General features: G+C 42.3%; 1 protein-coding gene across 4 annotated transcripts in view; it reads right to left on the bottom strand.

Moving 5' to 3' along the window:
* Positions 1 to 17,085, bottom strand: part of LOC149470074 (survival motor neuron protein 1-like) — a 38,512-nt gene that overhangs the window by 4,593 nt on the left and 16,834 nt on the right. For 3 of the 4 annotated variants that reach the window (XM_089667200.1, XM_089667207.1, XM_089667214.1), the window contains 6 exons: positions 16,754 to 16,987; positions 16,382 to 16,576; positions 15,127 to 15,321; positions 13,914 to 14,090; positions 13,719 to 13,787; positions 13,485 to 13,634 (listed from right to left, as the gene is read on the bottom strand). In XM_089667200.1, the coding sequence (XP_089523326.1) occupies positions 13,485 to 13,634; positions 13,719 to 13,787; positions 13,914 to 14,090; positions 15,127 to 15,321; positions 16,382 to 16,576; positions 16,754 to 16,987 (1,020 nt within the window). The remainder of the gene's footprint in view (positions 1 to 13,484; positions 13,635 to 13,718; positions 13,788 to 13,913; positions 14,091 to 15,126; positions 15,322 to 16,381; positions 16,577 to 16,753; positions 16,988 to 17,085) is intronic. The other variant, XM_089667220.1, reaches the window with a different exon arrangement.

Genomic DNA, 17,085 nt, shown 5'->3' with positions numbered 1-17,085 from the left:
ATCTAAAATGCAGCTCGTTTACAATGTGCCTGCATTCACAGGTGCGTAAATAAATGCTGCATATTCTTGATTTTAAAAAAAATCTGCGTTCCCAGTCACCAATTTTTTGGTGCATACAAATGCATGCAAATATGCACACAAAAATTAAGGCAGTAGTAAACCGCTGCAGAAAAAAAAACAAACTGGTCCCTCCACAGGGTAAAGTGATAATGTACTAGTATGCGCTGCATACTAGCACATTATGACAGACTTACCTGTGAAACGGATTCCTCCAGCGGCGCCCTGTCACCGCTAACAGGGAATCGATCTTGACCTGGCCTTCTTCCGGGTTCGCTGGCTGCAGCCACTGGATCAGGAGTCAGCGTTTATGGCACTGGGCCTTGAAGGAACAGCATGAGTATGCCGTTCCTTTGGAGCGCATGCGCAGGTGATGTCACCAGCAGCTACACAGGTAAATATCTCCTAAACCGTGCAGGTTTAAGAGATGTTTATGGTACCTACAGGTAAGCCTGATCATAGGTTTACCTGTAGGTACAAAGCAAAAACGGGAGTTTACTCCCATTTTATTGTATTTTACTTAAGAATTAATTGTACACGTAACTGCACATACACGTGAATATGTGCAAATACGCACAAAATAAACACCTGAAATTACATCCAGAAATGCCGATGCTCAAACATCAGTACCGTGTGCAAGAGGCCTACGTGTGTTTTTTGCACACATTTAAAAAATAATTTTAGGCTCAAAGATTATTTAAAACCCCCAACATGTTATATATTTTCCAAGAGCAGAAACTGGAGAATAAAATCTTTTTATGTCACACGATATTGGCACAATGGTTTTATCAAGCTCAGAATTTTTAAAAAATATAAGTATTTAAAAAATATGCTAAAGTTAATTTTTGGATCACAAAAAATGCAGTACAATACCCAATTTGTTTTGTAAAATATAAAAGATAAGGTTGCACCTCATCAATAAGACACTCAACATGTCAAGCCTTAAAATTGCATGCACTGTGAAACAGCGACAAACTTTAGTAACCTGAAGCTTCCATAGGAGATGCTTTAACCACTTGACCACTGGAAGGTTTTACCCCCATCATGACCAGGGCATTGTTTTTCTATTCAGCACCGTGCTACTTTAACTGGCAATTGTTTGGTCATGCAACACTATTTGATCACCACTGGGTTCTTTAAACCACAAAAAAAAACATTTTCTATTTTCTGTTATAAAACATATCCAATAAAAAAAAATCTAATTTCTTCATAAATGTAGGCCTTGTATTCTGCTACATGTCTTTGGTAAAAACAAATCCCAATAAGTGTATATTAATTGGTTTGTGTGAAAGTTATAGTGTCTACAATCTATGGTATATATATAGTGGAATTTATGAAGCTATGACACTATACTGGTGACAGTGGGGATCAGCGACTTACAGTGGGACTGTGATAGTGTGGCAAGCTAGCTGCCGCTGGCTGGGAGATACACTAACTGACACTGACATCAATAGTGACACTAATACAGTGATCAGTGCTAATACTGTACATTGTCACTGTACAAATGACACTGGATGGGAAGGGGTAATCAAGGGGTTAACTGTGTGCCAAACAAGTGTAATATGTGTAATATGTGCTTCTTTTACTAAGAGGTTTGGCTGTTTTTTTTCTCCCAGCTTTGCACTTTTTACTTGGACAGCTATGTGGTAAATGAGGTTTAATGTTGATAAATATCAAGTTATGCACTTGGCACTAGAAACATGCATGCATCTTACATTCTAGGAGGAGAACAGCTGGGGGAGTCAATGGTGGAGAAGGATTTGGGAGTTCTAGTGGATCACAGACTTAATGATAGCATGCAATACCAAGCTGCAGTTTCTAAAGAGAGCAAAATACTTTCTTGTATCAAAAGAGGTATAGACTCCAGTGAAACAGACATCATTTTGCCCCTGTACACATCAATAGTAAGACCTCATCCAGAACAGTGGTTTCCAAACTGTAGCCCGGGGCCAGAGGCTGCCCCTTGCTTGCTTTTCTGGTCCAAGGGGGACTATTTTAATCCACCAATACCAACAATGGGACATAATTCCAATGACATGATGGGACATGGTTCCTCCAAATGATACCAAAGATGGATCACAGTTCCTCTAAGGGAAACCAACAATCGGGCCCAATGACACCAGTGATGGGGTACAATTGCTCCCAATGACACCAAAAATTGGGCATTGTTTATTCCCACTGACGTTGGTACCTTTTCTACTCCTAATGGCCACAGTCTGGCCCCACTTAAGTCTGAAGGACAGTAAAATGGCCCTTTGTTCAGAAAGTTTGGAGACCCCTGAATCTAGAATATGCAGTTCAGTTTTGGGTACCAGTTCATAAAAATCATATCGGCGAACTGTAGAAAGTGCAGAGAAGGGTAACCAAACTGATACGAGGAGATCAGCTATGAGGGAAGATTAGAGGAACTGAATTTATTTTCTCTTGAGAAGAGGTGATTAAGGGGGATATGATCAACATGTATAAATACATCAGTGGTCCATATTGTGAATTTGGTGTAGAGTTATTAAATTTCTTTTTTCTTTTCGCATTCTTTACGACTGGAGGAAAAGAGATTTAACCCCCACATACAGAAAGGCTTATTCACAGTAAGAACTGTGAAAATGTGGAAGAACCTCCCTCAAAAACTGGTTCTGGCCATTTCAGTAGATTGTTGCAGAAAAGAGCTGAATGCATTCCAAAATGCACAAAATATAACTGGGTATTAATATTTAGAGGTAATACCAAAAGGGAAAGTTGGTTCAAGGAATATGCAATTGAGATCATAGAGGAATTTTTTCCCCCCACTGTGGCGAATTGTATCATGTTTATTGTTTTTTTTTTTTGCCTACATCTTGATCAACTGTGAGTATAACATTATGTATATAGAGGTTTTCTATTTGTGTGTGTGTGTTTTTTTTATTGGTTGAACTAGATGGACTTTTTTCAATCTAACAAATTGTTTATTTAAAAGATTTTGTAATTCTAATCTATTGAACACAACATTTTTAAACACAAATTTGATATTATCATTACACATTAAGTTAATTTATTGCAAATAACATTTTAATCCGACAGCGAGTGCCTGTTCACACCGCAATCGCACAGGAATGCAAATCGGCATTCTTATGCAATTCCTGTGTGATTCAGTGCAATGAGATTTTCAGCCTATGCATTTGAATGGGCTAAAATCACACTGCATCACACCAAAAGTAGTGCAAGCACTACTTCTAAAAACACACTGCTAACAGATTGCATGGTTCTGCAGTACCGAGTGATCCAATACAGACAAACGCACTGCGTTTGCTATCTGCGTTTGGGGTGTTGTTAGGAATACATTGACAGTTGCAGCAGATTGCATACCCAGTGCATTTTGAACACGGTTCAGAAAACATGCATGGAACAAAGGTTTCAAGACCCACGTTCTGGTGTGAATGGGCCCTAAAAAGAGACCTAGTTGTTGGTAGACAAGTTGCAAATTTCAAAGGATGTGTTAAACCAAGCTGACATTTTAGTTACAGGAGGTTTTCTTCTAACTCTTCTTCAAACTCTCAGGGACTGCAGCAGTTTGATCTACAAATATGGATAAAACCCTCCTGCGCCGACAGTCACTAATCTACGAGTTGCAGCAAGCACCTAATTGCGTTCCCACAAATCCACTGTGCAGTCACATATTTCAGTTTTAGGAGAGGTGCTCAGCTGGGCTATTACTTTACGTTTTTAAATTTATTTCATTTTTCACTGTCACTGAAGGTTTGGTTATCTATATGTGCGACGTCTATTGATGTTATTGGTCACCTTTTTCACCCCTAGGTGAGTTGCTCAGCTGGGTGTTTATTATTTGTCTTTTATTTAGTTAATGATGGTGGGTTAGTTTTTATGTCAGTAGCGTAGCATCAATTTATTTGTAGATATAGCAGCTTGATCTAATGACCTATACAGACCCTGCTACAGGGTTTCACTATTATTGAGTCTGTATAATCTCTATTTTAATCCAGCTTTGGTAAGTAATCGGGTACAGAAGTCTTTCTGCTGGAGACTAAAAAGCCAGGGAGAGATTCAAACTGTCAGCATCTACCTGCAAAATGAAATATTGATTGTGCTTGACTGACCATTTAAAGTGGACCTAAACTCGAAAAGTGAAGATTTGTTATATAATAGATAGTATCTAGAATTGTAATTGTGCCTAAGCAGTACCCTGAACATAAGGATTTTCAATTTACAAATAACATCTGTTTCCTGAAATACAGTACAGAACAGAAACATTACCACTGGGTTATATGAAGCTATAATTCAAATGACTGGAAACAAATATCAAAATTACTGAAGATGATTTTACTAGAAAGTCTCAAATCCTACTTTGCTGATTGTACATTACAGGACAAAGACTTAACTAAATCGTTCGGACTTGGATGTCAAAAAGCAGTCCAAATATTAGGTGGGAACACAGCAAACAACACCAACAGGTCCACAAAACAAAACAGGTCAAGAAGAATTGATAAACTCAGGAAGCAGCCTGTAGCAGCCCGAAAATGGTATCAAAAGATGCCTGGACATCCTCCTGATAGAACTTAAACATATGAACAGACACCCAGGTGGTAGCCTTGCAAATCTGAGAAATAGATACAGTACCTGATGTTAAAGCCCATTAAGCACTAACAGATCTGGTAGAATGTACCAGTGAAGGGAAGAATCCTATTTATTAACGATACTTGGCAAAAGAAATAGAGAAGTCCTCAGGAAGTGCAAAGATCTGATTTCCTAAAGGAGACAGAGAGGTAAACTCTCATAGCACACACTACATCTAGACAGTGCAGGAAAATTTCCTTAGGATAATTCGCAGCAGGACATGATGAAAGAAGGACAATGTACTGATTAAGGCAGAGACCACCATCAGAAGGAAGGAGGTCTTTAGACCTTCAACACAGATTTGTCCCTGTGCAACACTAAGAAGGGCTCCTTACAGAATAACACCACTTTTTCAGAGACTCTTATCAGATGTGATAGCAACAAGAAAAGCCACAAGAAACACCTACATGTAAGGTCAGACAACTGAGTATCTTTGATAGGTTCTAAGGTTGGCTATTGCAGAGCAGAGAGAACAAGACTAAATTCCCAAGGGGACACATGAGATTGGACAGAAGGAGAGATGTAAACTCAGTTCTGTACAAAGGCCTTAACCAGTAAGTGAGAGGCCAGAGGCCTTTAAATCAAAACAGCCAAGACTGAGATATATCTCTTGATAATACTCAAGGCCAGACTTTGACCCAGAATGGCTGGCGGAAAGATAAAATATGTCCTGCGGACTAGGATGACAGTTCCTCACCTCACACAGAGCATAAAAATTATGAAGTTGCGATTGTAGATTTTGGGAGATGTGGGTTTCCTAGCCTTTAACCAGTTCCCGCCCAGCCTATAGGAAAATAACGGCTGAGCGGGACTCTCATCAATCCAGGTGGGCGTCGTATGATGTCCTCCCAGATCGCAGCTTTGCATGCGCCCATAGGGCTGCACTGCGGCAAGATCTGTCACCGGTTGTCAAGGACACAGCCGATGACCGATCTGTGTAATGGCCTGTTGCTGGTACCATGTGACTGCTGTGACCAATCACAGCAGGTCACATGACTGTCTGCAGAGCTAAAGACTTCCAAACTTCATGCGGCCTTCAGATTAGCACAACAACAGTGTGTAGAGAGCTTCATGGAATGGGTTTCCATGGCCGAGCAGCTTCATCCAAGCCTTAGTGTAATGCAAAGCGTCAGATGCAGTGGTGTAAAGCATGCCGCAACTGGACTGTAGAGCAGTGGAGACATATTTTCTGAAATGAAAAATCACACTTTTCTGTCTGGAAATCCGATGGCTGTGTCAGGGTTTGGCGGGTGCCAGGAGAACGGTACTTGCCTGACTGCATTGTGCCAAGTGTAAAGTTTGGTGGAGGGGGGGATTATGGGGTGGGGTTGTTTCTCAGGGGTTGGGCTTGGCTCCTTAGTTCCAGTGAAGGGAGCTCTTAAGGCGTCAGCATACCAAGACATTTTGGACAATTTCATGCTCCCAACTTTGTGGGAACGGTTTGGGGATGGCTCCTTCCTGTTCCAACATGACTGCGCACCAGTGCACAAAGCAAGGTCCATAAAGACATGGATGAGCGAGTTTGGGGTGGAGGAACTTGACTGGCCTGCACAGAATCTGGACCTCAAACTGATAGAACACCTTTGGGATGAATTAGAGTGAAGATTGCGATCCAGGCCTTCTCGTCCAACATCAGTGCCTTGTCAGCCATCAAAGGCAGGCATCCCAATACTCTCGGCAATATAGTGTATAGTTTTTTTTTTTTCCCGCACGATCAACACCACACCAGTTATAAGATGACGCTGTACTGCATGGTGACAGTATGTGGGGAAAAAAAAAATTATGAAATGTATTTTTTTCATTTCTCCATTTTCCAAAAACTATGACAAATAATTACAACTTCAAAAAACTCGCCATGCCTTTTACTAAATATCGCAGACTGTCTACTTTCCACAAAGGGGTCATTTGGGGGATGTCTGTACTGTCCTGACATTTTTGGGCCTCAAGAAAGGAGATCTGTTCCGTCAGTACATCAGGACTGATCAATTTTCAGATATATACCATAGTTTGTGGACTCTATAACTTACCTACAGACTAAATAATTTGGGTTATTTTAATGAAACAAATGTAGCAGAATACATTTTGACCTAAATTTATGAAGAACAGCTATTTATTTGCAAAATTTTATAACAGAAACAAAGAAAAACATGTCTTTTTCAAAATTTTCAGTATTTTTTTGTTAATTTACCAAAACAATTAAAAACCCAGTGGTTATTAAATACCACGAAAAGAAAACTCATTTGTATGAAAAAAATGATAAAAATTTAGTTTGTGTACAGTGTTCCATGACCGCGCAATTGTTATTCTGTGAGATTGCCAAAAGCTGAAAATTGGCCTGGGCAGGAAGGGGGTAAATGTGCCCTGTATTGAAGTTGTCAAAGTGGCTCTACAGTCATAAGGTTCTTTTTTACATGCATTAAGGTAAAAAAACCTTCCAGTATGTAGAATAAAATCCAATTTTCTTTATTATACATCATGGGACACAGAGCAGGCTATTTATGACCATGTGGGATGTCCTAAAGCAAAAAAAAAATAAAAAAATATGAGGGGTGGGTGACACCATAATAGCCACTGCCATCAATCCCCAAGGACCTTTCAGGTGTTCGTGTGGCCAAAGGCAGAATCCTCCGTGGCCCTCATATCCACCTTGTAGAACCTTGTGAATGTGTGAACCGAAGACCATGTAGCAGCCTTGCAACTGACGCCTGGTGGCGGATCACCCAAGATGTCCCCACACTCCTGGTAGTGTGTGCTCTCACCCGAAATGGTGGGATCTTATCTTATCTTTCAAACCATAGGCTTGAAGGATTAACTGGCGAATCCAATGAGAAATAGTTACTTTGGATGCCACCTGCCCTTTCCTGGGCCCATCTGGCAGCACAAACATAGAATCCGATTTGCGCCATCATTCTCAGGAAGACCCTTACAGTCCCTACCACATCCAGGGTATGCAAAGATCTCTTTCTCTTGCTGACTGAGGCCTAGGGAAGAATAAAGGCAGGATAACATCCTGATTTAAATGAAAACTATGAACCACCATTGCCAAACAGATGAGGCCCGCAACACTACCTCACTTGATGTAAAACCAGAAATGGTAGTCTACAAAAAAGAGCTGCCAGCTTACTACTAGAAACAGAACTTTATGAGTCTACAGGACCAGCGGAAATTCCCTAATAGGCTCAGGGCCAGTTCACACTATATGCGTTTCAGTGTGTTTCAGTGTGTTTTTTCTGCATCCAAAACACACAGAGTAGGTTATATGGTTGTCAATGTCATATTTCACATCAGTGCTTGCAGTTCCAGTGCATTCCGTATGCAGTAAAAAAAAGTAGAACAGGCTGCATTTTTCCGGCACAGAACTGTACTGGAACGCTGTAAAATGCATCAAAAACGCACTGGAACACACCAAAAACGCACTGGAACGCACATGTATCTTTAAATTTAAGAAAAAGGAAAAATGAACTGGAACGCATCAAAAATGCACCGAAATGCAGCAAAAACACATAAAAAAATGCACTGGAACTCATCTGGACTGCATTTCTATAGTGTGAACTGTCCCTTAAATGGTGGTTTCTGCAACACTGCCAAGATCACGTTAAGGTCCCAAGGACACAAAGGCTGTCTGGCAGGAAGCACTATACGCATTACTCCTTGTAAAAATGTACAAACCAAAAGAGTGAGATGCAATAGGTCTCTGAAAAAAAAAATAGCCAACCCAGAAACCCAGCCTTTAATACTACCAATAGCCAACTTCTCCAAACCTGATTGAAGAAAAGACAGGATCCTACCAATCACATATTTCCACGGGTGCCATTTCTGGACCTCACACCAGGAAATGTAAGCTTTCCAAATTCTGTAATAAATGTTCCTAGAAGCTAGCTTTCTAGCATTCAGCATTGTGGGGATGACTGAATCCACCACTCCCCTGTCCTTCAGGGTCTGGGCCTCAATAGCCATGATGTCAAATTTAGGGGTGCAATATACAGTAGGTCAATGAGACAGCAGTTCTGGCCAGTATGGCAGAGACCAAGGACTGTCTACTGCTAGCTTTACTATGTCCATGTACCAGGTCCTTCTGGGCCAAGTGGGGGCAATCAGTATCAATGGAATTAATTCCTCTTGAATCCTGCACAAGAGACATGGCAGGAGCTGGACCGGGGGAAAAACATAAATAAGGGAAAACACAAACCTGTCGACTTTGTTGTTTAATCTGGAAGCCAACAGATCTATGCCCAGGGCACCCCCACCGCTGTCAGATTGCAGCGGAAATCTCAGGATGCAAGGCCTATTCCCACAGAACTAACTGCGACTGAGATAATCCTCTTGCCACTTCTCTATTCCCAGAATGAACACTGCTGACAGACTCGGAACATGCCCTTCTGCCCAAGCCAAAATGTGATTCACTTCCTCCTGAGCTCTTTGGCTCCTGGTGCTGCCTTGGAAGTTGATGTATGCAACCATTGTGGCATGTTCGGACTGAATCCTTACTGGCCAACCTCGAAGCCTGGATGTCCAATACCTCAGGGCACACTGTACTGCCCGAATTTCCAGAATATTGATGGGTAGAATCCTCTCTTGTGAAAACCAAGTCCCCTGGACTGTGGCTTCCTCCAGGACAGCCCCCCAAACCAACTTCTTAAACTGCAGACCTTGTCTCTTGGGGCACAGTACTTCCCTGGAGGCAGAAATACCTTTGCCTGAACCGTGTCTAGGACCATCCCCAAATACTCCAGGCTTTGTACTTTCTCCAGGGTGGACTTCTCGAAGTTGTGCATTCAGCCAAGATGTTCCATCATATATACCGTAAGGGTCACATCTTGCCTGAAGCTTGGAATAGACTGGCCCATGTGTAACAGATTGTCTAGATAACCCATGATTGATACTCCCTGAGTTCTGAGCAGCCCCAACACTGCAACGAGAACCTTTGTTAATACTCGAGGAGCCATGGCCAGTGCCACGAACTGAAAATGCCAGTCTTTTACCACAAAACGCAGAAACTTTTGGTGAGCGAGAAATGTCAGCACACGAAGGTTTGTATTAAATTCCTCCTGAAAAATAGCAGTGCACTTCCAGGTATGTGAGAGTACCTATGTAATCCTGTGCCTACAGCCTCATACCTGTGTATCTGCTGTGTGAGAACTACAGTAATGCACTGCTGCATCCAACTGTTATTCTCACCAGATCTAGAGTGATGTCACTACTGTGCTGCTCAATGTTCTCCATGCTGACTGACATGAGGAAAAAAAGGCCCGCCTCTACTAAGATGGCAACCTCCACACAGAGACACAGTGCAGAACAGGACATGGCAAATCAAGATCAGCTGCAAGGAGGCCACTAGCAATACTGCTGTTATGAATTTGGAGCTGCAAAAGAACCATTGCCCGGAGAACTCTGTGTTTTATTGTGTTTCTAAGTTATCCAGAAGCGGGTCACTAGTTGACTTTTATGCTATCACTGTAACATATGGCTTCTTCCGTATAATGAAATCCTATGTGTGCACCAGACTGTGTGGGGTGGGCGTTGTCTTTGATAATATGATTAGCTCTTATCTGATGGTTTTCTGTATAAATTCAGTGTGTTTCTCTAATAAAACAGTTCTTATTTACTCCAAAAACTGGTGTTGTCTAGTTCTTTGGGGTAGCTACACCTATAGTCACTTGTCTCGTGTTCCAGAGCTTGGGAAGCAGCTTCTTGGTGGAGATACCCAGTTGGGGTGTCAAGAGTCCCTCACATTTGGTGGCAACGGTGGGACCTAACAACTACCCCTTACCTGAGCTACCCCGACTGACTTTACCCAGGAACTACTATCTGACCTACATAGTTACATAGTTAGTCTGGCTGAAAAAACACAAAAGTCCATCCAGCTCAACCATTAAAAAAAAAAAAAAAAAAAAAGTTATAATCCTACACCCGCAGTTGATCCAGAGGAAGGCAAAAAACCCAGCATAGCATGATTCAATTTGCTCCTGCAGGGGAAAAAAATTCCTTCCTGATCCCCCCCAGAGGCAATCGGATATTCCCTGGATCAACTTTACCTATAAATGTTAGTATCCAGTTACTGTATATTCTGTGACCTAAACTTAGCTAATTACCGGGAGAGGGCAGGAATAGACCCCGGGGGATTAGAAAGGGAACGGATAGAGTGGGATCGGGGATTACAGTATTGCATTTCCGAATGGAAGAGACCTCATCCTGTGCCCAAGCAACAGATGGTCATGCCGCAGAAATATTGGTGCACCTGCTTAGCATCGGACATGACATTCCCTTAGCTGGTCACTTCGGAGTTAACAAAACCCTTCATTGTTCGACTCAGTTATTCTTCTGGCTAGGGATAACCAGGGACTTTGGACAGAATTGTCGTACCTGTGATTCAGCGGGTGGGAAAGAACGGTGACTGATCTAAGGCTTCTTTGTACCTCCTACTGATAATAGCTGAGCCCTTTAGCCAGGTAGCTGTAGACCTGGTAGGACTGTTACCCCAACCGTGTCCCTCCAGGAAGAGATACAGTATATCTTGATGGTGGTAGATTATGCTACTCATTACCCAGAGGCAATTTCCCTGACAAACATCCATGCGGAGACAGTGGCAAAGACCCTGCCCTAGATCTTTGCCAGGGTTGGTTTCCCTTGGGAGATTATCTTGGACCAAGGGACTCAATTTACTGCAGACCTGACCCAGCAGCTGTGGAATTAAGACTCTATAGATCTCTCCCTTTCACCCCCAGACTAACAGACTATGTGAGTGGTTCAATGGAATGCTGAAGCAATTGCTTCAGACGTTCGCAACTTCTCAACGGGATTGGGAGAAATTTCTGCTGCACCTCCTGTTGGCTTACCGGAAAGTGCTGCAGGAATCTACTGGGTTCTCTCTGTTTGATTGTATCACCCGAAACCACAACTTGATTGTAGGGCAGAAAGTTCTTACCCTCAAGTCTACCAAGTCAGACAAATTACAGGCCACTTGGCAGGGACCCTACAAGGTAGTGCATCAAGTATGCAACACTACCTACCTGGCAGATAAGTGCTCAGATGAAAGAGACCGGCGGACCTTTCAAGTGAACATGCTCAAAGCGTACCAGGAAAGGCCCGAGGAGATAGCCACCAAATGTTCTCTTGCCTGGGAAGATTCCGAGAACCTTACTGGGTACCCAAGTCAGTAAGAGAAGGGAGATTATGGAGATGCTTGATGTAGGATACCTGGGAGGAACATCTGCTCCAGGTTGGAACTGTGTTAGTTCCACAGCCCTGATGTGGCCTAACATTAAAGCCTGAAAAATGCAGCAAGGGGATGCCCGAGGTTCAGTACCTCAGGCATCAGTTGTGCCTTGGGCAACAGTGCCCCAAACCGGCTAAGGCAGTTGCCAACTAGCCCACCCCCAGATGAAAACCCAGGTCTTGGCATTCCTAGGCACTGCAGGGTACAATAGGAGGTATGTTCTTGACTATAGTACGATAGCTAAACCCCCGACTGACTTGAACAAGAAGAATCTTCCCCGTCAGGTACTGTGGTCCCCAAAGTGTGAGAATGCTTTCCAGCACCTAAAAAATGCTTTAATTTCTGCTCTGGCCTTGGCTGAGTCTGACCCAAACAAACGTTTTTGTGTCATACAGATGTCTCTACCTTCAGGTTAGGATCAGTGCTAAGCCAAGTGGGTACTGACAGCGGTGAGCACCCTGTTGCCTACATCAGTCGCAAGCTGCTACCCCAAGAGGTTGAGTATGCAGCCGTGGAAAAAGATAGCTTATCGCTAGTGTGGGCCCTTAAACTTCATCCTTATCTCTATGGACGATCCTTCATGGTGCTCACTGACCACAACCCCTTGATTTGGTTGAATCGTGTATCCTGGAACAATGGATGCTTTTTGCGGTAGTCTTGCCCTGCAGCCTTACAACTTTACTGTGGAGTACAGGCCGGGACAACAAAACGAAAACACAGACGGACTTTCCCGGCAAACGGACCTTTGACTGTAGTATAGCTTCCGGACATCCCCAACCTGACCCGTATTAGATCTAGCCAGGTCTGCCAGACTATGGAACAGGGGAGAGTATTGTCACAGACTTGGGGCTGCAGGAGAACCATAGGCTGGAGAACTCTGTGTTTTATTGTGTTTTCAAGTCATCCAAAAAGAACTATCATTGTAACATATGGCTTCCTATGTATAATGTATTCTTATGTGAGTGCCGGACTGGGCATGGTCTATGATCATGCGATTAGCTCTTATCTGATGGTTTTCTGTATAAATTCAGTGTGTTTCCCTAATAAGCAGATCTTCTTTTTTACTCAAAAAACCAGTGTTGTCCAGTTCTTTGGGGTAGCTACAGTTATAGTTACTATAGTTAACCAGAGTTAATTTCCTCATTAAAACAAACATCTGCTGTGCCCATACTAAGGAAAGCAATAGGTTCACTTTAAAAAAAAGTGGTCATTACCTACTTTCTCTGCACTCCCCCAATACCAGACTGCCTGAAAAATACCCTGTACCTGTGCATGAGTGGGGAGGAACATGTGACACTTCCCTGCATCCCCCAAAGGCAGTGCTCAAAGAGTGATCACTCATCAGGCTTAAGTGCTGTCATATGGGGAAGACGGAAATATGCATAGCTCTTTCTAATTTTTGACTCGCTCAGCAAATAAAAACGTATAGAGGAACTCAAGTGGCAAGACAGTAGATTAAAAAAGAAGGCGAGTGCAGATAAGGTAAACATACATTTCTAAAAGAGAACCTGTTGCCCAATAGGCGAAAACAAAAGGTTCATTTTAATCTTAATGAACTTTCATCTAACTATCTATTCATTAAGAAGGCAGCAAAAATAGATACCTTGTAGAAGCCTGTATGATACCCAGTCATATACCAAGCCATCAGCATACAAGCCAAGACATCTTCATCTTCCTGCTCTTCTTCATCATAGTCCTCCCAATCTGTGCTGAAGAAAGGAGGTGGTGGCGGTGGTGGAGGGAGGGGAGCTGACTGACAAAAGTAAAATACACCATTTTAGGAGCCGAAAACTAAATAAGGCAAATTAATAAATGAAGAGGAAATGCAGTCACTTACTGGGGGCCAATTGTGCCAGGCAGGAAGGTGAGCTCTCACAGGTGGTGGAGGTGGTGGCCAAAAACAGCCCTAAAATAAAGAAATTACATTTTTTTTTAATATTTACTTTTAGCAGGTCTCAGAGAAGTGAAAGGCTTATCTCACTAGAATTCAAAGGTAAGTTTTTCTTAACCAAACATACTGTAGGATGCTCACCTTGGGTGGAGGAGGAGGAGGTAATGACGGTGGAGGTGGTGGAGGGGGAGGCGGAGGAGGTGGTGGAAAAGTATACATCCAATCAGACTTCTTCCCTTGTTTCCTCCAATTACGTGATAGATCAGGTGAAGAGGTAGAACTTCTCCTTGTGTACAGCCAGTCTGTATCCTCCTCATCCTGCCAATCAAAGCTGTTACATGTGAAAGCCAGCCAGCCTCTAAGGAATCATGCTCAGTCTCCCCCTGCACCTTTTGTACTAGTAACAAACACAGTCTGCTCACCTAATAGTCTTAACTCTTTGATTGCCAGCCAGAGGAAATGAAGCAAAAAACGTGTGTATAACAAAGCAAATCTTGAAAGTATATCTGGCATCACAGATCCATGCAAAATCATAGGATTATCGAGAGAACAACTTATGTTTGAGACATTCAGGGGAATTAACAAAGATTCCTGCAGCTCCAGCTGAACTGTTCTCTGTGCTGTGTATTCCTCAAACACGGCACAGAACACATTGTTTCTAATTACAGAGGGGCCAGTGCCCTTTTTGTTAAACAGGAGCAGAATCTACTCTGTTTTCTCAGCTTAGAAAAGTAGTGCAGGCATAAAGCCTGTGCCACTCTTTGTTAATTCCCCTATTATGTCCTTTCTTGAGCAGTTGCTTTGTGTGTGAACTATAGAAAAAGACTAGAGAAAGAACATCATGGCTGAAACATACTGCAGTATCTTTTCGTCGTGATTCTGGACATACTTTTTAATACAATTTTTTGGTGCTTTACAAGCTGCCTGTGCATCCAAACAGATGTTAGTTTTAGCATGTGAGCTGTTAATCTTTTACTCTTCACAGATATGAACCTGTCAAATATTTGGACGTGCTGTGCATGGGTTCTTTTGGTGGCAATGAAAGGGTTAAACATATATTATCCCCATTAGGCAGAAGTAGATAATAGTCTATTTCTTTGGTCAGTCTCAATAATATTATATGCTATGTCTGAAGTCATCGTCTGTCTCTCTGTATACTATGCACAAAGATTTACTTTTTTTACTTCAAGTCTTAGAAGTGTCACAGCTACCACCCCCAATATTAGCACAAGGGTAATAAATTTAAACCTCTACCTCTTACAGCCCTAAATGGTCCAGGCACCAAACACCACTCAGTTCCACACATATCAGGCTGTACCCCTGAGCTATCCAGTCCTAGAGGTGCAGGACTCGCCTGCTTCTTGCCGCGAGTGTGTGCGGGGAGTCTGGATGGAGGCATCAGATCAGCCAAGTTCTGCTCCTCCTCATTGTTATATCCCTCATACACCACCACACAGGTGCCCAAAACCTCATCCACAGAGCGAATAACGGCTGAGTATAGCTGTCCATCCTCAGACCACTGCACTGAACAACGGTCACCAACCTTCCACTATATGAGAGAAAAAAATGAGAGATTGTGGACTTGTAGGTGTTATAAGAGATTTTAAATAGAAAAATTCAAAGAGAAAGAGAAGAAAAATAGTAGATCTGCCATTAGATGAAAACGTCTGTGTGTAGAGAAACTACAACTTGACAAAGGAGGAAATCTGACACTATCTAGGAATAACAGTGGAAGCAATGGGAGGGGTGGGGTAATCAATCCAGTATCTGCCCTGGTGGAAACAGGAAGGACAACTGGCTTGGCAGAGATTGTAAGCATAGTGGTGTAAATGGTTGGATTTATTTATTAATACGGAGAGGAAATGCCTGGCATTAATGGTCATTGTAATGACAGAGGTGACGGGAAGAAGGTTAATTGGAAAAATTCTTGCTGTTCATTAATCTGATGGTGGAGACAGTAGATGCACAAAAGGGTCATTTATAAACGGCAGAATGAGACTATTTTTTGTGCTGTCCCAGAAAACAGGTACCCTTCCAACAAGTTTGTGAACATTGTTTGAATTCACCAATTGCATTCATTTTTCATGATGACTTACAGACCTGTTAAAACCTTGGATCAATTACCCTCAACATCATGAAACAATTTTTTTACTGTCACTATTCAACCCCTTTGACAAAAATTGTTTTACAATATCTTGTTTTAAATTAATAAGTGTTGACCTAATGATTCGTTAAATCCAACTGATTTACCCCATTCACAGATACTATCCAAGCTAAGCTAACAACTGTTGACATGTCAACACAGTTTGAAATATAAAAAATAGTGGTCAACTCCATAACTATGGTTTTATGCAAATCTCATTCCATTGTACTTTATAAATGACCCCCCTAAGGTAACAAAGTATCACAACTAGAGTGAACTGTGATAATCATTTGTTATAGGGAGTAGAAGAAGCCACAAATGTAACTTAGAAACTGTAATCACTGAACTAGCAGGGAAAATATACATGTATTGTAAAACGAAGGGTGCACTAAGGTGGCAATACAGACACTGGGCAGTGCGGTCCATTAGGGTAAGCGGTTTGGTACTACAGAAAAGATTCAGTCACCTGTTTGACAGGTGGGGTGCTATCCCCACTGCTCCCCACAGACACTATTTCATCCAGCTGATGCCTCTCGGTATTTCCATAGCCATCATACTGGACCACACAAGTGCCGCTTTCTCTGTCAATGGATTTTACTGTAGCAGGGTAGACACATCCATCCTCTGACCAAACTGCACTACAAGGGTCTCCCACTTTCCACTAAGAAGGGACAAAAATATAATGAACATGCGTGGCAAAATGCAGGTATACAACATTCCATGCAAAACTGACTTCACTCTCAGAAACCAAAGTTAAAAGAAGAAACACAAAATACAATTTAATTTGCAACTGTGTACATTTATGGATATGAATCTATTTTTTTATTAGGCCACTCACTTTGGTTGCAAGAGAGCGAGAGGTTGACTGAGAAGAAGGATGTGTCATAGGAGGAGGAGGCTGTGCCTTCTTCTTCTTACTCCACTTATCCCCCTCATCCTTTGGGTGATCCCTGTGACCGTCTCTCTCCCACTCTGATTCTCGTGTCACGTCTCGCTGACAATCTTTTTGGGGATCACCTGATGCAGTAGCTTCTTCTGGCCTCCGGTTTTTATCAGTGCATCTAAGCATATCCTAGGGATAGGGATGGAAGTGGTTAATATTCTGTTTTGTTCAGGAGATCTTCACCTACTCTTTTTGTTAGCACTCTTGTTCTCACTCTTGGGTACTTG

Source organism: Staurois parvus, unplaced genomic scaffold (assembly GCF_062004578.1).
Source record: "Staurois parvus isolate SC_StPar_1 unplaced genomic scaffold, SC_StPar_1.0 ptg000053l, whole genome shotgun sequence".
Classification (NCBI taxonomy): Eukaryota; Metazoa; Chordata; class Amphibia; order Anura; family Ranidae; genus Staurois; species Staurois parvus.
This window is presented reverse-complemented; position numbering and strand designations above follow the sequence as displayed.